The following is a 24063-nucleotide window of genomic DNA, read 5'->3' as shown; positions in this document are numbered from 1 at the left end:
AGTTTAGACTAAATTTAGCACTGACCAAAGAAAAAATAAGATATATTGATCATATTGTTAGCTCTAATTGTGCATTTTTTAAGATTCTAATCATATGATGGTGGCAATTTTGCGTTTTGCACGGAATTTTTAAAACTGGAATGATTTAACTATTAACGAAAAGAACTTAAAAGATAAATAAAAAATGTCAAGCCCATAAATTGAAAATTTTAGTTTACAAGTTTGAATTTTTTTATTTATTCTAAAATTCCTTTTTGAGTATCATTTATCAGCTCACAGCTCTATACCTCTGTTTTTCCACTATGCAGTTTTGTGTTTGCTTTTGATTCCTCTAATCCTCTTGGAATTATTCATATCTAAGGACTTCGCACAGAATACCAAGAAATTCGGGGCTGGCTAAATTTCGATAATATTTTATATGATGTCCCTTACAGCCTTCTGTGCACAATAAGATTTGAAATTGGACTGTCAATGTGCCAGCAGGCAGAGCAGCCAGCAAGAGCAGGGCTGAAAGGTGCATTTTTCGGCATTCGTACACACATTATCTAGAAGAAATGTTGCGACGTCTTACTGGCAATCGAGGAGATTTTTTGTTTTCGAGCAAGCTAGGGAGGTAAAGCAGACAATGAGACAATTGGTTTGGCAGCTGGTCGGAATTCAGCCTTGAAGGAGCCAGGGAGCCCCAAAATGCGTCTAGTATAATAATTAATTTTTTATTAGATGTTTTTTCAATTATTATTCCACGCAATCCATCAACTAATAGTCACATTTACTTTGATAATTTCACTGGGGGCTCTTCCTTTAGTGAATACATAGACAATTTAAAAAGGTTACTGCAGTTTTAAGATAGTTCTAATGTGGATATAATGGGCCAAAAACGAGAGAGAGAAAACCGGGTGAATTGTTATCTTTAGTCTTAAGTAAATTTTAAAATATATTTACTCTCCTCAAATTATAGGACTACCTAGGATTTTGAAATCGATGAATTTAAATCAAAAGCTTCTTCTAGGCTAGATTCATATAGGGTGTGAGTATTTTCCATCTCCTATGCATTAAAGAGTGGCATGAACATTACTTCAGAATATATACTCTGAGACAAATATAAAATAGATTCTCCTCGGTACTCACACAGTGGCAACATCGAGTTCAGCTTTTTCCGGTGTGAAAACGTCGTTGAGCTTGATAATTGTTTGAGCATCGTATACAATCTGCAATGGAGTAGATGAGATGTGTACCCGCTGGTCGCACTTTTTGTCAAGCGGGTTGGTTTCGATCAAAACGTGGAAAAGATTGTTGGACGGAGCCAAATCGGAAGTCCTCTCTGAGACTGGTAATTTCCCTTTTTTAGATGATACCAGTAATGGCACTTCGTTGTTCTGTGTCAGTCCAAAAACAGAAAGTGTATCGATGGAGGCTACTAGCCTAAAACAGAATGAACAAAGAGGATTTTAAGGGAGGCTTCAAATAATGAGGAATTTAAAAACTTGAACTGTTGCATAGAATGACTTCTCTGATTGACCATTTTCTACTGAGTAATGGTACAAAATCTCATTTCTTTGTTTCCAATATTGAGCGAAATATAGAAATTTTAAAGGAGGTAGGTTTTCTATTTTTTGAACAGTCATGAATTACATTTGTGAGAAATAATATTTATTCCTTCAATCAATGGCTTTTCGTAATAAAAGTTAGGCTTTGTACTTAGGGTAGGGCAGGGGTCTGAGCTTTGCTTACAAGGTCTTATGTGGGAGAGGGCTTAGGCCAAGGCTTATGTAAACTTCCCACTTTCAAAAAAAATAATAGTATCCAATAGTCATTTTTTTCTTTTAGAAATTTTTCAAATATTCAGTGTCATTTCTTGGAAAAATTTGGAAAAGGCAGCCAAGATAGGTTTAAGTTATTCAAAGGTGGGAGGTTGGCTAACCGGGGTTAGGAGAGTGAAAAAATCAGCAAAAATGGTTTACATAAAGCAAACTTGAAGGAAAATCCAAAAGCTTGAATGAAACTGACAAAAACTCCATAATAAAGAATCTAAATTGAACTGAAAACATTAATTCTACGGTCACCTAACATAATTATTAGTAGATTACCAGAAATTATAATAATTAAGTTCAGTACTAGGAGATTATATGCGAATTTAGCCTCTGATAGTATCAATTATTGTTATGAGAAATCAAAATTAAAGCAGTTCTTATAGGAACTCAGTGAATTACTATTATGCTGCCTAAATTTTGCTTAACCTGGAAGAATTACTCTTGATCAGATGGAAAATGCAAACCTCACAGAATAAACAAAATACCTAATCTAACAGGTAAATGTAAACAAATTAAAGAACTGGAATGCAGCTTTGGACAGGAGACACTTCTCCTATTAAAAAAATGGTCTGCAAAAGATTTGGACAACATATTATAAACGGTGTAAACCACTCTGTTGTTTGCAACATCCACTTTATTTTTAAATTTAGTTACAATGTGTAAAATTCTCATGTGTAGAAGTTCACAAAAATGCTTAATAAAAAGAAGAAAAAAAAAGATTTGGTGCAATTTTGAGCCCATGAACTACAGTTAATGGACAACAGGCGATCAAAGTAATCAAGTTGTGATAATTTAGAGTGTACCTAATGTGAGCAATCACGACCTTTCCTGGAAACTAGATAGGTACATTTTCTTAACTGCGAGTTTCAAAGCATCATGGCTCTTTCCACATTTTAGGGCGTTTTCGATGCCAAAATGCTCATGACAGTGGTGCTAAGCAAAGTTGGCAAAATTGTAATTTCCAGCATGGACGTCTTTTATTCTTTCAAGAAGTACCATTGACGTATAGTACAATCTAGACCACGCATTAGGAAGTTTTGGCAAGACGATAGGCAACCCGAATTGTCTCGGTACACAGCAATCCAATATGTACCGAGACAATGGAAATGCCAGTCTTGTCTGTGCTGTTGCCTGGTACACTTTGTATATCAGGCTGTATCAACTAAGCTGAAGGCGTGTCTTTACCCTGATTTACCCCTCTAGCTATCTTACCTCCCCCGCCTAAAGTTGGGCCTAGTGCGCGGTCTAGATTGTGTTATAAGTCAATGAGAAATACAAATACCCACATTGAAATGATAGATACTTACTATATTTGGGAGTTTCTTTCTGATAAACATTTTTCTAAAGAGCTGCCTGAGACACAAACACATGCGTGAATTAACACTTCCAAGTCTTTGTTAGATAGATACTTGAGGACTTTTTCTTTTAGATCAGCAGGTAAAGTGTCAAATTCACTGATGAGAAAACGGCAAAGTTTAATGCTCAAGTCCAACAATTTGCGCCTGAAGGCTCCTTTTTGAATTTGGCAATGAATAAAGTTGCGGAAAAAAAAAGATCTTTCAGGAAGTTCCTCAAACGATAAGCTTGAGGCGATATGCTCGTTCCGGAAGTAACATGCCAGTTGCTCTTCGTTTTTTGTCAAAATATCAAATAATGTGATGCTTGAGTCGCCGATATTTTGCAGCTTTATCTTGTTTACTTCTACTTCAAACATTCCACAATTAAACTTCCGAAAGCAGGAGGAGAGACCAAAAGCTGTCGTATCATAATCTCTTGTATCAGTAAAACTCCCAGGTTTGATTTCCTTTTGAACAAAATCGACCAAGTTTGTATCGTCAGGGAAGACTTTGGACATTTTCATCAATTGTATCAACAAAATCTTAGTAGCATTTTGAAATCTTTCCATAGGATTCCTGAATTCTTGATGAAAATAAGTTTCATCTCCATGATTTCTTAAACCTTCGAGGGTAGAAATGCGGAGGAATGACAATATATTGGTTCTCGAGATGCTTTCAAAGTCTGTAAAAGCATGGCATAATAATACTTCAAAGACATCTAAGCAATCTTCGACAACAGCGTAATGGAGGGGTGAGCGGCCATGAGAGTCTATTGAATCAATTTTAGCACCATATTTCAACAACTCTTTAACAACCTTAAGGCAACCGAAACTTGCAGCATGAAGGGGTGTCTGTCCAGAAAAATCTCTGGCCTCAATGTCAGCATTACTTTGAATGAGTAATTTGACTGCTGTACAATACTTGTTCTCCTCAAGACAATGAAGAGCTGTCCTGCCATTTACATCCCTGACGTTGACAAAACAACCAGTTTTTATCATTTCTGTCAGCATTAGCGGGGAGTCACTTGAAATACGAAAAATATATTTCAACAAGAAAATTCTACCCGCTGCTTTGGATGATAATTGAGATAAAACTATTTTAATTATTTCTGGTTCAAGACTAAATAGAGCGCAATCAACTGCAGTACCCCAACTAAGTTCATTCTCCAAATAAATGTTCTTATTGAGCAAAATTTTGACAGCTGTCCAATTCCTGGATGAACAAGCTTCTCTTAATGGACTTCGAACACCAATTTCCCATTGTGATTCCATGTTAACATCAGCTCCAAGATCTATGAGCAGTCTGACCATGTCATTGTTACAATACCTGATTGCTGTGAGAAGAGGAGATGATGTAATTGAAGGAGTTTTTCCATGAGAACAGTAGTAAATTTGATTAACACTGACACCAGATCGGATGAGTTGTTCAACAACACTGGTATAATTTTTTCGAATAGCAGTATGCAAAAACTCAATTGAATCATTTGAGCATTCTTCTGAGGTGAACCCTGAACTCAGAAGTAACTTGGCAATCTTATCAGAACGTTCACCATCTCTTGAAATCGCAACTCTGAGTGCATCTTTATTGATTTTACAGTTTTTTTGAGGATTATACTTTAAAATCTCTTGGACTAATTCCGGACTATTACTGTCAACTGCAAGTCTGAGTATGGTTTGATTGTTGTAGCAATGAATATTGACGTCTGCTCCTCGTTTTAACAAACATTTCACCATCTCAAACTTTCCAGAAAGCACAGCTTGACATAGTGGAGTAAAGCCTTCCGTAAGACCATAAGTGGCAGAGGCATTGACATCTGCACCCTTGTCTAACAGCTCATTTAAAAAATCCATAATTTTACCGTGATCATGAGACATCCATGCACCAAAACGATAGATGAGAACATGAAGGGGCATAATCCCGTTCTGTGTTCCAATATTCACATCTGCACCCATCTTGACTAGGAGACTTGCTATTTTCAACCCTATGTGTTTACATGCAGCAAGAAGACAAGTTTCACCACTGATCATCCGCATGTTCAACGCAGCCCCGTTTTGTAAAAGAAAGGTGGCAGCTGTTTTAGAGCCATAAGTAATGGCAGAGTATAAAGGAGTCTCCCCTTTGTTGTTTAGAATATCTACGTTTGTTCCATGATCCAAGAGCAGGCGGAGCAAAATTTCATCGTCCCTCTCAGCTGCAAGATGAGCTAGAGACTTATCCCAGAACCTGTAGCCAATATTGGTAGAAACATTCAGGAGTGTCTGGATAATTTCGATGTTTCCTTCACTTGCAGTCAAGCAGTGGTTACGACTATTCAGGGAGTCCCAATAAATTTCTGCATCTGTACGAAAGCAGAGGTTACGACTATCCATGGGATCCCAATAAATTGCTGCATCTTTGCCAAGGAAGGCTTCTATTCTCTCAAGATGGTCAAGGGCTTCCACATGAACAGGTAGAAATGGTGTAGTTTCAGAGGTGAATAGAAATCTTTTTGGATCCTTCCGCACTATCAGTTCCAATGTATCAACATCATTGCGAGCTAATGCCTCTAATAAAGGAGCACAGTTAAGAAGGGTAAGAATTTCAATACTGTTGCGCGAAAACAATTGTACAACTTCACAGTCATCTTTTACCACTGAGTGGGGCAATAACACAAAGGCCTCGGTCGTCTTGTTACTCGACAGAGGGCATTTCCTAATTCCATGTCCAGAGGTTGTTTTGGGTAGGAAGAAAAAACATTGAATGTGAGCATCAGAATTGCTCATTATGCGTATTTGTATAATGTCACAGAGGAGTGACTGTCTTTGTTAACTGGATAACTTCTAATGGAAGTGACAAAAAACTGATTTGCAAACACGGAAGAATTCACAATTCCATTTCAGATAAACATTTTTAATTTAATAATTACTCAATTATGGAAGTAACAGAGAAAAGTGACCACCAATTGTAATTGTATGAGAATTAACACTGAATTACACCAGAGAAAACAATGAACGATGTGGATAAACGAAACGAACGAACCAAGCGAACGAACTCGAACTGCATGACAGCAAGTACAAAAACAATAATACAATAATAGACGCTATTAGTGCCACGTCACAGTCGGTATCGATTGTATCGAACTGGATCCAAACAATCAAACATAACCTTATCTTGACACCTCCCTCCCAGAATTTCACTGTCAAAAGCCAAGAAACTGGAGTGGCATAGGAGTGGCCTAAATCATGGTGGCCCTCGTGGGTATTTCACCTTTCTGAAACTGCTTTATCCCGTCAACTTAACAATGCGGGAACGTTCCGCGATTAAAAGAGCTGTCTCTAACACAACTTTTTTCTCAAACTGGGCGAATTATCTCTGAAATTCTTTAGTTTCATATTGAATAGTAAGGTTATGTTTGATTGTTTGGATCCAGTTCGATACAATCGATACCGACTGTGACGTGGCACTAATAGCGTCTTCAACATAACCTACAAATTTTTGAAGTGCCAAACCACGTGATTTCTCTTTCCCGCCAATACGTTGTAAAGCTGTGTAGCCAAATTTAGCGTAAAATTTCGTTTATTAGATTTGAACTATATTTTTGATACCTACTTTGAAGGATACGGATACCATGCGTGAAGATGCTGCAAGACATTTTTTAAAAATATTAAAATTCTTATGTCACAGAGTAGAAGTTACATCAGTGTCTGGGGGTGCTCTGAATACGCTGACATTCTACAAACCGAGAGACTTATTCATTTCAAATACAACTTGAAGCTAATCTCACAGTGTAGTATATTGATGACTTCAGAGAAAAAAAAAAATCTCCACTCTGAAAAATATCCTATTACAACTTACTGTTCAAAAAAGAAGAAGAAGAAGAAGAAGAAGAAGAAGAAGAAATATCTCCTTTTTATAGTTCATGTGAAATATTTGCATATTTTTGTAGGTACAAATACAGGAAAGTCAAGAGAATTCATAACAAAATTCAAGAGAAGAGTAGTTTTTTTTCAAAACTGTCAAGATTACAAGTGCTTTGCCCTGGAATATCAAGCAATAGCTCTTCTTTCATTATATCACTACGAAATTTCTATTAGGGATTCCATTTTAAAATTTCCCAAAATTTTTGTCAGGTGCAGATGAATGACATTTTTGCAATGGACATTTTTTTTATGATCCTTCTGTGCTTGTAACTAATTATCTTATTGTAATTATTTGCTATTAATCCTATTATAACTAATTGTTTGGGGTAGGAGGGGGACTTTTGACTTGTGTCTCAGTCCCAATTCGGGGCTCTCTTGTAAGTATGATTGAAATAAAAATAAAAAAAATAAAACAATAAGACATGAGCAGTAAGAGACTTGTAATGTTGCAATTTCCAAGGTGAGCGTTATTCCGACTTAAGCCATCAATATTGTGAAAGGATCGAATACATTGACAACTTTAATTAGGGTTAAGAAATGCTAAGGTTATGAGTTTCCATGTAATTTTTTAACTTTAAACTTGTTCATATTGGAGTCACATAAAAATCACTCAATGGAGCACTCACTCTTCAAGTACGACTTGAGTGAAATGGAATAGAATGACCCTTAAAAATATTCCCAAAAACTCTCAAAAAAGCTGTTAAAATTTTTGTATTTGGAAGCCCTCTTTGGCTATTTTTTAAGTAAAATTTAAGGGAAAAGGTGTTAAAAAAACTCTTAAAATGTCATTGTAGTTATTTAACATTGTTTTCAAACATTTTTAGTGTTGAAAAATTACAGTTGATATTTTAAGAGTTTTCAAACATTTTTTTACTTAAATACCACTCGCAAATTTTATTTTAAAAAATAGCCAAAAAGGGTTTTCTACTACGAACATTTCAATAGTTTTTTTAAGAGTTATCTTTTAGAAATTTAAGATTCTTTTAAAAGTTTTTTTAACGGTCGTTGCTACTAAGGAGGGCTCAATTAGCAATTGAAAAATGCTGTAAACGTTGTGTGAGACCTGGAGATGTTAAGGCACAATATACATAGTAAGCAACCAACCACACCGACAGTAAAAAAAGACCCCACTTACTTGAAAGCTTTAGCAGCAGGTCTTTGCTGAAAGAAGGATTGAACTTGCTTCAACACCACGGTAAGAACTCGCGGCATCTCCAAGATTTCATCTCTGATCTCTACCTCAAAAGAGTGTAACATAAACTGGATTTCAGTTTCATTGAAGGTTACTGGGTAAATAGCAGGGGTTGCATTCTCTTGATAGTCGATTGCTCGGTACAGTTTCTGCTTCTCTTCTGCATTCATTGCTTCTTCAAACTTTTTTACTGAAAAAAAGAGAGATGTAAAATTATGTGAGTACACATATAGGACCTACTTTCATAGTGCTCTCTTGTGCTCTGCAACATCTAAACGTCACAGTCCCCTATCCTCTCAGAGCCCTACAGAGAACTGACACTATCTTAGTTCATATAAAACCCCCTGTCGCCACCCTTTCACTGGACGGCTATCTCCTAATTATTGAATTAAAAATTTCAATAACTCAAACATTAGTTCGATCCTTAAACACTGGCAGTCAAAGAGCAAAAAGAACACTTACCAAATGATCCTCCGCGCTAAACAAAAAACATCAGGATTGGAAACTGAATCTGAATCTGTTAAAAAAGGGGAAACACTTCAAATTGCAAAAACGATTTTTTGCCAACCAGCAGAGGCTTTTTTGACGAGGGACAGGTCGTCAAGGAAAGACCAAGCATTTACTTAATGGGTACAAAAACGCAGTGAGCTCGGCCCAGGGACAGCGGCTCCTTGCCAGGATCGGACGTTGCTGTTCTCTGTTCACAAAAAGATGCACTTTTTTTACTCTGTCTAATTTAATTGCCCAGAGTACAGCTACTTCTGAACAGTGTTTGAAACTCACAGGCGTCAACGCGCCTAAAAAAACGGCTATGGCGCCTAAAAAATGAAGGCTCTGCGCCAACGTGGCCCCTAAAAATTTGAATTTTCATATCAGGTGATCATTTGAAATTTTCAGCACTACAAGTGTAAGCTTTTTCTATTCTTCACGAGTTCATCCTTTGTGCTTTTGTCTTCCCCAAGTTACAGCTACTTACTAGTTCTGTTATGGAAACATCTTGCATCTAACTTTTCACTGAATGCGCCATCATGTATAGGCAATAAGTCAATTTGGCCCCTAAAAAATCTTCAATGGCGTCTAAAAATCGGGCTTGATGCGCCACTTGGCTCCTAAAACTCGAAGGTGAGTTTCGAACACTGCTTCTGAATGATTGAAAAAGAAGTAAAATTCCTAAATTAAGCGGTAAAAGGTAACAAAAAAGAGTACAATTTGCAAGCCTGTTATCACCTGATACAACACGGAAAAAAATTATATTGTTGATCAACAATTTTGTGGTTAAAGAAGTGTCCAATATGTTTCAATGTGGATTTTACAATAAAAAATGCTAATTTAACCACTCCTGGGGTTAAATTAGCTTTCCACTATTTTAAAATGTATAATTGAAACATGTTGGACATATTTTTTAACAATTTAATTGTTAAATCAGCAATCCATTTTTCCCGTGAAAAAGCAAACCTTTCAACTCAAAAAAAGTAATTAATTTAAATAGAGCTGACAAAGAAATAACATACTGATTTCATCCTCTGCTTCTGCATCTGTTTCCTTTGCTGACCACCAACTACTGAACCAGCCGCTAGCAGCTTGATTTGCTTTTTTCACTTGCGCAAGTCTTCCAAGCCTTTCAATCTAATCAAATATAAAATTTTCAGTTGATTAGTGTCATATGCTTGTTACTCCTTTTGAGCTACCAAGCGATTACTGAGCTAGATTACCTTAATTCAAATTTATTTATTGTGGAAAGTTCAGGCAAGAGCCCAATCACCCAGCTTAAAGTTTTTAATGTTTCAGCATTTAACTGCTTCAACGTGTGCCTCTTAGTTACAAGAAGGTTTAAAAAAAATATTGCATAGACTTAACAGATTAAAATGACAACATTCAAAACACAATTTTCAGGTATTGCAATTGGAGGAATTTGGTGACATTTTTTCCTCATTTCTGGAGAGACATTGAAAAAATTATGTAGAAAGAAACAAATTGCATAAATGCAACTTCAAACTCAGCAAGAAGGAAGCTCTATCATCGAGATATTAAAAAAGTGCTCAGCAATTACAAGTGTTTCACGGTAAAATTTGAAAAAATAAAATAAAAAAGTGCTCACTCTGTACCGTATATTGACCGTAAACTCCCAAACAATGTATTTTGGTTTGGGACGTTGCAGACATGTGACATTTCATAGTGACAAGATAGTCACTGACTTGACTAGTCTCCAAAGTGAGAAAATATACCGCCGTAGGCTGCCATATGGCGGTATTTCCCATTTTAACACACATATTTCAGCAAATTGCATAATTCTGTCAAAACTCCTCCATTCATTGTTCAATTTACGAACCAAGGATATTTTGGTGCTCAGTTCTCTCAGTAGTTTCCACTCATAAATGAAGTTCGTCGAATTTCAGACGCCTGCAAATTCTCCATTCATCATTAACCTTTCTTATGATTTTGAAAAGTGAAACTTCCATCTTCAAATTAAAAAAAAGATGAGTGCTCAAATCTCGTTCTTGCGGTGAGATAGCATAGAGAAAGTTAAGTATGGAGTATGGTATTAGTGAGGGTATTCTGAACAGTATATACTATGACTGCAATTATTTGTTACATGCGCACCGCATTCAGCAGAAAAGAACCAAGTTACATCAGGTATTGCCAAATTTAACTGGGCAATTTAATTTTTTACAAGAGAACGTTTGTGCAGATTTCTTTGAAAATTTTGAGAAATTCGCTTCGAACTGTGCAAAAAATTCTCTGAAATTTGTACAAGAATCCGCACCACCGTTTCCATGTAAAAAAATAAATTGCTCAATTAAATTGGCAATAGCTGATGTGGCTTGATTCCTTTCTGCTTAACGCAGTCCAATTATCATGTAGCTGGTATATGTAGTATTGAGAGGCATGTTTCTTGATAGATTTGGTATTTTGCACTTACATCATTCTCCACTTTTTGACGCACAAGTATGATGTTAAAAGCATCCAATTCATTTTCGCACTGTGTCAGACTTAGATTTTCTACGCCAGACATTTTATTTCCAGCTGTTAATTTTTTTGTATACAAATGAGCATATTCTCTGCAGATGTTTCGGTGAGCCTTGATATGGTCCCAGTCCCAATTGCGCCGTTTTCTTCTCACAGTTTCCTCTAGAATACATTTGTAAGCGAAGTGCCACCTGGATAAACAAGATTCGTACCAAGATTGTCTAAGTAAAAATAATAATTAGCCGAAAGGATTCAGAAACTTTAGGGGGACCTTTTTTCGATTGAACTTTTATTTAATTTAGTCCTTCAGTTTGTTACCAAATTAAAAGAATTCCAATGCATTTTTGAACAATTTCTGAGTCTAAAATCTCAAAATCCTAATTTGTATTGCTTCGTTCACTATGGAAGCCAAAAATTTGACCAGAGGTTTTATTTCAATGAAACTGGTGATACGAGAGAAAAATGAGTTGACTTTTAATAATAAAAACTTATTTAAACAAAACGAAACAGAGTGAACAAAAAAATTCAAGGAAAGTAAAATACAGTGTTTGTATGATATACAGATCTCCTTCTTGATGGATGAGGCAATTTATGTCATGTTAAGAGAGATGATACATTTTGACAGTGCATCTAATTGAAGGGTATGTCATGAGAGCTGGATAAATTTTTAAAAATATTGACCCTTACATTTTGTCTCAGTAACACAGCATCTGCGTTCAGCAAAACCATATCCTTCTCACAGCATTTCTGCCATTACTCAACAGCATCCACTTAGAAGTACTTACATCTGCGGGCCGATTATTGAAATTGATTGACAAAGCTTTATACAAAGAAGACAAAAGGGGAATGGAAGGATCCTGTTGGTGGAAGCCGGTGGTTGCAATGGACAAAGGAAGTAGGTAATAGACTGATTAACGGCAAACCACCAGAGGCCTTACAGTTAGTCCATCATTTTCTTCCTTGGTCTGTAAAAACCACTCACTTCAACCAATAGGATTGCTGCGTACTCCGTAAGTCTTTTTTGTCTATAAATTTCAATAATCAGCTCCCAGTAGCTCCACCTGTTAAGGAAAACCTGAACTAAAACTTTCGCCAATTTCTGGCAGAGAGCGCTCCACTTAGTTTGCATGGGAACCAATCCGTCGTTAAACATAGACAGGCAAAATCTAGCCTGGTTATGAAACAGCGTATTTTCGTTGATGATCAGTCTGACCAAAATGGGTGGATCAAGCGGTTTCGTATTTTGTTTTGGCGCGATCATAAATCTTCGGAACAACATCTGTACTCGCAAGACGGATAGAGGGTGGAATTCTTGCAAACATTGGAGTCAAAATAAAAGCCTACAAAAAGTAGGGTTTAGAGATGACCTGATGAAGATGATGGCATCCAACTTGCATCAATTTCGAAAGTCTAACCTCAAATGTTTACAAACCCGATTATGATCTTGCCGCCATTATTGCGGCATTTTGGCTCCACCGATCATCAACGAAAATACGCTTAAAAAGTTAAGATTTTAGCCATTTTGAGTAGACTTGTCTTATATTTTGAGGAGCTTGTGTTTATTTTTTGGTCTCAATATCTAAGCATGGAGTTCAGTTGCAGCGTGATTTTCTTCTCAATATCCGAACTTTAACATATATTCCTCAAAATCACAAAAAGTTGCACAATTTCATCATTCATGATACTCTGAAATTAGAAAACATATTGCTATGAGGACCATTTCTTACCACACTTTTTCATGGCCGATATATTCTTTCAAATTAGGCCTATACTTCCTGTATGGTGCTGCATTTACCATCAATTCTATCGATGCCATAAACTTGATGGCGTCTCTATACTGTTCTTTACTCATTCCTGCAATCAAGAGAGAGGTAAGAATTAGAGAGATGCCTATTATACAGATACTAATTAAATGCATTGCGATGTGTTGATAATGCAAATGTAAAAAGATTCTACCAGTAGTTGGGGGAGAAAAAACTAGATTATTTAAATTTTCACGCAACAGAGCCTGGAAAAACATGCAAAATTTCTTTCCTTCTTGGTGAAAAAGTGGTTCGACTGAAGAAATCAAAAGACTTTTTTTGAACTATTTTGATTTGCTTTTCATGTATTACGTTATTCTCTAACGACAGGCAAAAGGCTGATCTGCCGTGCTATGTAGGAACGCCGTATGAACATTTGAGAGGTGCCAAATTTCTTTTGATGAAATGTTTATTTTGGAGGAAAATTATGGATACTTTTCCTTGAAATTGTCGAAGCATGATTGAAGCAATAATAATCTTCCAAATAATTTTAGGTAGGATGGTTCGAAAAAAGTGCATGGAAATGGAATGGAAAGCGACAACAGCACTATTAACGTTTATTCAAGGATGAACAACCGGATTTGAACATCCATAACCCTGCTGTCCAAGCAGAATTGGAGGTAAATAAAGAAGGAAACAATCTCCATTTACTATTCTGCCGTGCTCAGGAAGAACGCCATATGAACATTCGAGAGTTGCCAAATTTCCTTCAATAAAATGTTTATTTTTGAGGAGAATTATGAATATTTTTCCTTGAAATTGTTAGACACTTTCGATCAAATTACAAAAAAAATTATCAGAGAAATTGGCAGAAAAATATTCAAAAATTTTCCTGAAAATTAGTGATTTGCCAGAGGGCCAACGCCTGAAGGCTCATACGGCGTTTTTTCTCAGCACGGCAGTATTCATATGATACCAAGAAATTTGACTCCAGTTAAATTTCGGTTTTGTTTGCTATGATGCTCCTTACAGTCTCCTTGGCACAATGAGCTTGTGAAAGTTAACTTTCCAAGAGTCCTCTTCAAGTAAAGCGGAGCTGAAAAGTAAATTTTTTGCCCTGCTTTCAAGCTTTTCCTAATAGAGATGTGAGGTTGTTGCTGTGTCAGTGTGGCCACTGGGTCTCATGCTGATACGATTCAGAGGAATTTGATTCTTTACGTCTGTATTATCTTTCCTGCCAGCAAGGAGATAGAAGCTCTCTTTCATCTTTAATAAGTTTTTGCTACATAAATAATAAATATCGCAGGTAAAAATGTTGAAGAATTCATTTTTCAGCCCCAATTTTTTCGAGATTGGCACATAAAAATTTTAATTTTAAAAGCAAACCATGTTCAGGAGACCGAGACAAACATCATATCCAATAATATCAAAATTTAGCCAGCCCCAAATGTTTTAGTAGTCCATCAAAAGTCCTTTTTCTAAAGGAACTACGTACAGATAGCTCCAATATTTATTATTATCCAGTCAATCCATCTTCTTGAGAGGTCAGAGACAGACCACTAAGACAGAGGTTGTAGTTTAAAATCCTGTAGAGGAGGCTCAAACTCATATGATGAGTTCACGTGAAGGATACTACAACGAGCAAGCCATAAAGGCAAGGAAAAATCCTACGGTAGGGAGCCCAAGATTCGTTTTGAGTAATTTCCTCTCAAAAACCTTCAACGCAAGTTATTCGTTAATTAATATTTTTCAAATGTCTAAATTGACATTGTAGTTTTTAGTAGTGTGTAGGAAATTTGAATTGACTGAATAAAATATTAAAAAAAAAAGTCATCATAAATAGTCGACATATAAAATATGCTTTATGGGTTTTGCTTGAATTTTAACAAGGAAAAAAAGTTCGATGATTCTTAAATTCTGATCTGGTTTAATGATCTTTGATTCTTCTCCTCTTACTTTATATTTTCTGACCTTTTTTTGCAATAGTAAATGTAATGTAATAATAATAATCTTTATTAGTTTACGAACAAATTACACAAACAAAGAAAAATCACAGAAAGGCATTCAGTTGAGATATATGAGTGCATCGTATTTTTAGCGACAAGTATTCTGCAGCCCTTAACTTAGGATACCCTTAAAGAACTAAAAAGGCAGTATTATTAGATGAACTTTAAATATTACCGTAATAGTATGATTTGGGGTAAAGACTTACGAATTTGGAGTCGTTGTAGATCTAGCTCGAGAAGATACTTTGGAAGACTGAAGTTATCCAATTCAGGCTTAGGACTTATCCTCAATTTTGCTGTGGAGTTGATTGGACCAAGTACTGGAATAAAACGTAACTGTGATTAATATAAAAGAGAACATGTAGTGAAGGAAGAAGAATAAAGGCATACAGACCTTCTAAAGTCTTCAGTGAGGGTGTGCAATTTGGCACATTTTCATTTTGAATGCGATTGATTTTTTTTCTTTTATTGTGATCAAATTGAAAAATTAATCGCAAGGATACATACACCATGTCAGTTTAGATTTGTGTCGAAGTGACTATTGACAGTGGCGCAATTTTAACCTCTGGCAGTGAAAAATTTCACTAAATATGTCAGGATCCTAGAAGAAGGGATTCTTATCCGTTGACTGATTTCTTCAGAACAAAAGCCACAGAAAATTGAAATAAGATACTTTCATGCGTTAGTTTTACTTCATATTTTTCTAACTTTGATCCAGCCTTGATTATAATTGAGGACACCGCACGAACAACAACCTATATGCATATCGGTCGTTACTGCTCAAATGGGCTTTTGGGATTCTCCGTACACTGGCTTACACTGAGGTATAGGTAGAAAATAGTTAGGTAATGACTGGAGGTCAAAAACCCTTTTTTTCCCGAGTTGAGTCAGGCCTCTGGCGCAATGGGTGGAATAAAAGCTTATACTCGTGAAAGCCTTTCATGCCCTTAAAAGCTCCGTGTGCAAATATTTACCTCATAGAAGCTACATTTTTAACACAGCTGCTAGTATACGGCTGTACAATTTGCAATACTTTTCACACCATCATACCATTTTTCAAAACAGGAACCACAACCAAACTTCAATCATTACAATGATTCATTGTAAGCTAAAATGGGAGAGAAAGGGTGCTGGTTTCTTTTTGGCATTAGCTTGTAAAGTCAGCATTGGTATGATTTCATGCTGCATTAATTCTGCACGATTATCATGATTTCCTTACTAACTTCAATGAAAATTATTGTTAGGCGCAATGACAGCCTGTAGACTGACTCTTTAAATTAAGAATATTTCTGTAAAAACCGAAAATGTATCGCAATATCAACTTGGCATCCCTCAATAGAACGGTTGGGTCACCTAAAAACACAAAAAAGGGTACCTGCAAAGCACAGTTGGCGTGGTACATCAAGTACAAAACTTTAAATGCGTTTTTCTCACAATGTGTTTTCCAGTTATGGGCTGTTATTCGGGCGGTGTCCTTAATTGAAGTTGATTTTTTTGCATTAGTTTTACTTTCGTTTAACATGACATTCTTTAATTACACAACTCAGTTAGTGGCTTGCTTGCAACAATCTATTTCTGGGGTCATTCACGTTGTGCAAGCATAAAACTATTTTAGAAAATACTTCAGAGTTTTATTTGTTTTTTTTTTTTATAAAGTTTGATTGTAAGCACTGAGTGAGTCAATAAAATCATCTAAGTAATTAAGTAATTCCAATAATCTTAATAACTTGTAAATTTAACCTCACTTGAATAGTATGTACATTCAGAAATGAATTTGGCCGATAAAGATTAAGGACTGTATTTAGTCGACTATAAGTTAAACGAATAAACTGAGCATGAGCACTTCTATTTTTTATTACCATATCTGTAGCCTTTTGCAAGAGACTCATGAGTGGCAATGCCCTCTTGAAAATAGTGAGGATAGCTATTCATGTTTTGTTTTGATATCAGAAACGTCTTTGGGTTCCAATAGAAGGCAAACCCTTCTAAAGTTAGGAGCTGAAAAAGAAAATAATCAATTAGAAACCTACTAATAAAATTGAAACTGATGAAAATAAAAGCCTTAATATTAATTAGGTTAGATACATCCATAATTATTAGAAGAAGACTTAATGGTAAGGGGTAAAATTTCATTTTAAATTTAAGGAAAATTCTGTTTATTCATTTTGCAATGGACAACTAGACAAGGTACAAATTTACGCATGCTGATATATGTTTCTGCTTTGAAATTTCGTGTTAAACACGATTTGTACAACTGAAATCAACTCCCAACAGGGATAAACTTTTTCTTTGGCATAAGTCACAAACACTCTGATTTTTCCACTCACATGAACAATCAGAATCAAACCTTGCGCTGCAAAAGTTTTGGAAGGCTTCTCAAAAAGCAAAGTTTTTCCCCAGTCCTGCATTCTCTATGATGTGGATAATTTGCAATAGCACATCCGAAGTATTGATGTTCAGGTTATCATATTTCCATGCTGCATAGACTACCACGGCAACGTATAGTGAATGATTGAACTTAAGTACAGTGGACTCTCGATAATTCGAAATTGAAGGGAATCAGCTTTTTATTCGAATTAGCGAGGTTTCGAAATAAAGAGAGTTCGAATTAAAGAGATTCCATGTGGAGAAATTTCGAATTAGAGAGGTTCGAATTATAGAGGGAAGGCGCCATCTGAATTCGAATTATAGAGGGGCAAATGGACGGATTTACGCCAAAAGATCCTTAGGTCAAAGATCAAGCTCTTTCAGATACCCAGATACATAAACAGTTGACTTCGAATTGTAGAGGGAATGTACCGTCTTATTTCGAATTACAGAGGGAGGGCCATATTTACTTCCCACACTTCGAATTACAGAGAGAATTTTCGTCGCAATTTCGAATTATAGAGGGCCGCGCCAGCTTAAAAATTTCGAAATAACGAGGGGAGAAAAATACATTGATTTTCTTCGAATTATCGAGAGATTTTCAAGGGAAACCGACTTTCCTTCGAATTAACGAGGTTTTCGAATTATCGAGGTTCGAATTATCGAGAGTCCACTGTAGATTATGGTTTTTTTTTTTTTTTTACAAGCAGAAAATTTGAATTTATGCATAAAAAAATGGTATTACCATTGTTAAGAGGTACTTTCAGTAATTTTTGTAGTAAGAATCAAGTTCGAGATCAACATGTATCATAATGCTTAAATTTGCACCTTGTCTAGAGGTCCATTACTAATCAGGGGACAATTTTTAAACTCCATTCAGTATTGCTGACATTTCTTTGACTAAAAAAAAAGAGATTATGCGATTTGCATACAATTTCTTTCTCTGAACTAGTTATATATAACGATGGAATTCTTTTTGGACTCAGGATAACTGCTCCAAAAAAATAAATTAATTACCTTTTCTGAAAGGAACCCTTTCCCTATGACTGTAATCTAAAACAATCGGTCCACTATCCTAACAAAAGCTTTGACCAGGTACAATGTAAAGAAAAATTGTCTTCATTTCCACTGATGACACCTAAGCAGAAAAGAATGTAAGCTCATGTAAGCCCATACGTTTTTCACTCATTTATTAACAACCCTGTGTTCTTATAGCAGTGTTATGTGTGTGTGTTTTTGGAGCAGTAAAATCGTAAACTCAGAGGAGAAATGAAAGAATAATCACCTTGTAAATCATGGTGGATGCATCTGACGATACGTGAGGTTTCCAATCTTGGTCAGTTGTGACAACAGATAGATTGAAAAGAGTGAGACCACAAGAAAATGGTCGCTCAGGTCTTGTGCTCTGATCTTCATACCGGATGTGAATTGAATTGATTCTAATTTGAACATTTCTAATGATTTGTGCAGCTAACTTTTCAGTGAAAGTATCTGCACTCTTTGGTTGGTCTGCAAAAGAAACAGAAAATTTTCAGACAAAATTCAATGAAAAATTATTGAAGTTACACTTCGTGAAAAATCAACTAGGTAGTAGTCGATACAGCCTTATACTGCAACAACAAAATCCAACATTTTTCCAATTCCAATAAGGCTTAGATTACATGAATGGTGGAATATTTCATTACCTCTTAGCAATACTAAATGGGCAAAAAAAAAAAGTTTGGAAAAAATACAAAATACCTTTGGTTCCAAAACAAATCCAGACCAAACTGGATGATAAATTAAAATTTCCAAGAATTTGAGATAAAAATAATAATAATAAAAAAATTAGTCAAGGTAAGTAGCATTGTAACAAGACACATACCTTTAAATGGGTATTTGACTTCAATCTGGGGTGAAAAACCTATTGACTGCTGTCCATGATTACTTCACCCTAATATTACAGAGGGCGTAAACAAGGGAATAAACAAAGAAAGGCACGATAGCTTGAAACAGTTTGAAATACTTATAGAATTTTTGTTGAATATTTTCTGTGAAAAACTTAGATATTTTACAAACAATTTGGAAAAAACAAGATTTAAAATTGTTTTCAAACTTGCATGAACTCTGCCGTGAACTCCTTGACTGTGGTCAGGTAATGGGTCCTGGGGAACATTTACTAATAAAAAATGTACTCACTGAAATTTTATTGTCTTACTTTAGACCCATATAATATGAAAACTTAGCACTCAGAGGCTAAAGGAGTATTAAAATACAATTTTTCTACCTTTCAGTCTTTCTTGTTGTTTGGCGATTTCTACTCGCAATATCTCTGCTTGTTTTGCTTCCTGCGCCCAACGTTCTTCCTTTTCACCATCATATTTAATATCTTGCGATGGCACTGCTAACATGAAGAGGGAATCAACAGAAGCTTCCACAGATGAGCCATACAAGTTTTTCCATGGAATTTTCAGTACTAGTTTGCCTAAAAAAGAAGAAAAATGAATTTCAGAAAAAACAAAAAAGAGCTTGAGTGACCTGAGATGATGATGAATTTTTGTCTAAGGATATTTCATAGGGACGCCTAGATCAATATTTCGTCACCTACTAGCCAAAGTAACACAAGCGCCATTTGTGCTTAGGCATCATTTTGTCAAAATTCTTTGATTTGTCCAATTTTTTAAGCAAAAACTATTGAATAGGATCAGTTAAAAATTTTATCTATTATTCCTTTTCTCGTCAAAATTGATCCCTGAAATTCTCATGAAAGCATGCCTGTGCAAAAGTTTTAAAGAAAAAATGAAAACAATATCGAAAAGTCCCACAACATCGTGTCTAAGCATAAATGCTACTTGTGATGCTTTGGCCAGAAGGCGACGATTTCATTAACACTTAGCTGTTAGCAATAAATGTTAAAGTATCTTTCCATTATACATTGAATTTTTGATCATACTGGAGAGCATTAAAATTATCAGAATGGTAGATGTCATGATATTTGTAGAGTTACAAATAAGGGCAACACATACCGCACAAAATATCTTTTTGTAGGTACCTATGTGAAGCTGTTTGTCTTGAAACACTTCAGGTGCTATCACAATTTTTTTTTCTACCAGCCCCTTTTTCGTTCTAATGATATGGGACTGTAATATGACTGTAATGACTATAATGATTGGGACTTTTGTTAGTACACTTTAGTCAAATTTTTAAATTATTTTGAGATGTAAACTTTCGCCAAATGTTTTCCTGTATCAATACCCTTGACTATGAATTTACAGCCACTCATCACCATATACTAATAATTTCAATGACTTTAGGTGTCAACTAATGATAGAATTTCTACATAAATGTTTTCCGCCAACTACCTTCTATCCAAAGAAATAATTATTTTTTCTGCCTAAAAAAGGCTATTAATATCTGTTGTCAGAAAATTCTGAACTTGAAGATGACCTTGTCTGAACCAACCTTCTTATTTTACCTACATATCCATGATGAAAATTCCAGAGCATGCAGCTCATTTGTGGTGTTAGAAATCTCCACTCCCATTTTATTTATAGGTATGAGGGAGGACCAATCAACATCATTCCTTGAAGTTTTCACAGAATTTTTTTCGCACAGAGAATAAGAATCACGGAAGTTTTCAAGAATTGATATTGAGTAGTTTTCCATTAAAAAAAAAAAAGTATGGCAGGAAGTCTGCAGTGTCGCAAACCTAGATCCATTGTTTGGGAGTTCCACCCTCAATATTTCTCCTGACTCAATGGTTCCTTTGATTTACTCTTTATCGACTTAACCCTTTATGACATGAATTCATTTTGGATTTCAGATTCTGGAGGACACGTATCCATTTCATAGCTTGCATATAAGACGTACAGTACCAATTTTTTTTATTCAAAATTTTAAATTTTGGAATCATTTATTCAAAAGAAGAAAAAGCTAGTGAAAATTTGCAAATTATGTCCCAGAGGAATGGTTCAGTTTGTAAAAACCCGAAAATACATTGTAACAAATTCGTAACGATATGCCTTAGAGGGTTAACTCGATGAGATGAACTGTCATTGGATTAAATGTGAGTGGTTCTTGACCCACCAAAATTAAAGTGCATTTTGTGTATGCAAAAGAAATGTTTTAGATAAAAAATTAGCACTGATGCGATTAATTAGATTTGCCATTCATTCATCAACAGAGGTGGCTAATGATAAATAAATGTCTACACATATAACTAAGTTATTAATAAATTAATTAATGCTCACCGATTTCACCATAAACTATTTTGAGGGGCAAATTCAATTCGTCTAAGGCACCTGACTTTATCATCAGATTCTTCAAAACTACATCCCCTAAAGTTAAAAACAAGAACATGTAAGAATGCAACTATCATTGATACCACATAAAACGCAGTAAAAATGAGCTTAATTCACACAGAAATGCACACTAAAATTTTGAGAAATAAAAAATTTACAATGCATACACAATTGTGCAAATCGACGGTGTAAGTCAGCAATCACATATCTCGTTTGCGGTGTCTGAAAATCTCCGCCTCTAAGTTACTTTTTTGAGGAGAACAAATTGACATCATTCCTTGAAATTTTTGCAGAATTTTTTTCGCACAGAGAAGAAAAGTCACGGCAGTTTTAAAGAATTGGCGTTGAGTAGTTTTTGTTTAAAAATAAAGTATGATAGGAAGTCTGCGACGTTGAAAACCGAGCTATGTGATTGCCGACTTACACCGTCAAAATGTAAGTGCAACTGAGTACTTCTGCTGGTTGATGGTTCTGATTTTTTTAGCAGAATTAAATTTCAAGTACCCTAAAAAAAATATAAATTTAAACATAAAATTGAGCCAGTGCTCGCCTTCATGAATTTTTCTGTCCTATTATTCTGGGACTGAGGCAAGAGCTCAGCGTACTTTTTCCAATGAGTCACTGTGATTCAAGCTTAAAACTTTCAACTCATCAATCCCACCAATAGTCATATGAACTAGATTGTTCGATGTAGACACTGATGTTTACAAAACAAATCATATAAATTAAATTCACCTACTGATATCTCTAAGAGCACATCGACGGTGCAAGTCGGCAATCACATAACTCGTTTGCGGTGTCTGAAAATCTCCGCAACTATGTTATTTTTTTAAAGGAGAACAAATGGACATGATTCCTTGAAATTTTTGCAGAATTTTCCTCGCACATATAAGAAAAATCACGGCAGTTTTAAAGAAATACTGTTGAGTAGTTCTCCGTTTAAAAAATAAAGTATGACAGGAAGTCTGCGACGTCGCAAACCGAGTTATGTGATTGCCGACTTTCACCGTCGACATGGTCCTAAGAATTGAAATTTTGTTTACGGAGGTGCACATCATGTGCAATTGTGCAATTGATAGCATGCGGAATTTCATCACTCAATTCAAAAGTACCAATACAATGCTACCACTGAAGGAAAGCAGATCGGGTGATTAACTAGCCTGTCATTTTGTGCTGTGGTTGGTTAAAACCTTGTGTAATAAGTAAGGAAAAAATAATTTTTTGCACACCCCGATTAATGTTAGAACTAGAAGTGACGTTCCTCTACTCTCGATGGCATTCAGTCTAAAATTGTTTGGATCTTGCTTGGTAACCCTTGAAACTAAATTCAATGGAACAAAAAGAAATTTAGGCGATCCTACTGTTGAGGATACTAAACGAAAATTTAAGCCACCCCTCAGTCTTGCACACCTCTAAAGTTACATAACTTTATCGCCTATTGCATTGGCGATATTATTCTTCAATTGCATGAAATTTATTCAGTTATTAGCTCATAATCATGTGCGCAGTGATCAAATGAAAAGTTAAGTGGTGTTAAAAAAAATACATCTACCAGTAAGGATTTTGCACGACAATGAGGGTCCAATAAAGAAAGAAATTCCCCTTGGACACATTGTCCTTCACCCTATAGCAGCTTTAACGCTTGTTTGATGAGTACATACAAGGCTCGATCATAACTTACCACCCCATATTCCAATTTTCAATTGAGTTCGGTCCAAGTTTTCAACATATTGACTTAAATACTTGTTTAACAAGTCGGCGACAATAGATTCAAAAACCATTGTGGTATTGTTAGGAGACTGCTCTTAGGACTGGAATACAGATGTTAGTGATTTAAATCGTAACAGACGTTTAAGCTGTCAACATTTCCACAAATTTTGAGCGTAAAACGTGCACCGGGGTCGCGAAGACGAAAATATATTTTCTCGTGGGCTCTGAGCATTGTTCAAGGGTTCTAAAATGTACGTTTTTGAGAGATGCGAAATACACAATTAACGAAAACAATTTCAGAAGATAAGACAGGGTGTCGCCAAGTTCATAAAGTGACGTTGGAGTGTCCTAATTAAAATTAGAGCGAACTTCAGTTGTTTAACTTGTGAGTCATGACAAACTGCACTTCCACTGATAAACTTATCATCGCAAAACGCAAAACGGGAATGGGGCATGATAACATGACGTAACCATAACCTTAAAACAAAAAGTAAACAAGAAAAACATTTTTGGAATGTGGGAGTTCTTCAGGTGTTCCTTGACGAATCAAGGAATCTCTCTCAAAAGGATTTTGGCGGGTTTTTATAGCGCGGGTTTCTGAAATAATTCAAATTATCGGTCTTGCTCGATTGGTCCGCACCCAGTTCAATATGTTCGTGGACAATTTGCAAGAATATTTGAGAGGCATTATTTCATCATTGTGTTAGTCTTACACCAAATACCATTTTTGGTGCACTGCGTTTCTGATAGTG

General features: G+C 35.6%; 1 protein-coding gene across 1 annotated transcript in view; it reads right to left on the bottom strand.

The window, feature by feature from the left end:
• Positions 1 to 23782, bottom strand: part of Vps13 (vacuolar protein sorting 13C) — a 37302-nt gene extending 13520 nt beyond the window's left edge. Inside the window, exons 1-11 of the mRNA XM_019049912.2 lie at positions 23283 to 23782; positions 21551 to 21637; positions 19588 to 19785; positions 18607 to 18830; positions 16814 to 16952; positions 15161 to 15274; positions 12934 to 13060; positions 11160 to 11397; positions 9751 to 9865; positions 8183 to 8429; positions 1129 to 1422 (exon numbers count right to left, since the gene is read on the bottom strand). Of these exons, the coding sequence (XP_018905457.2) occupies positions 1129 to 1422; positions 8183 to 8429; positions 9751 to 9865; positions 11160 to 11397; positions 12934 to 13060; positions 15161 to 15274; positions 16814 to 16952; positions 18607 to 18830; positions 19588 to 19785; positions 21551 to 21637; positions 23283 to 23382 (1883 nt within the window). The 5' untranslated portion in view covers positions 23383 to 23782. The remainder of the gene's footprint in view (positions 1 to 1128; positions 1423 to 8182; positions 8430 to 9750; positions 9866 to 11159; positions 11398 to 12933; positions 13061 to 15160; positions 15275 to 16813; positions 16953 to 18606; positions 18831 to 19587; positions 19786 to 21550; positions 21638 to 23282) is intronic.
• Positions 23783 to 24063: the final 281 nt, after the last annotated feature.

This window comes from Bemisia tabaci, chromosome 8 (genome assembly GCF_918797505.1).
Source record: "Bemisia tabaci chromosome 8, PGI_BMITA_v3".
NCBI classification, from domain to species: domain Eukaryota; kingdom Metazoa; phylum Arthropoda; class Insecta; order Hemiptera; family Aleyrodidae; genus Bemisia; species Bemisia tabaci.
The sequence above is the reverse complement of the archived record's forward strand: the minus strand, read 5'-3'. Positions and strand labels throughout refer to the sequence as shown.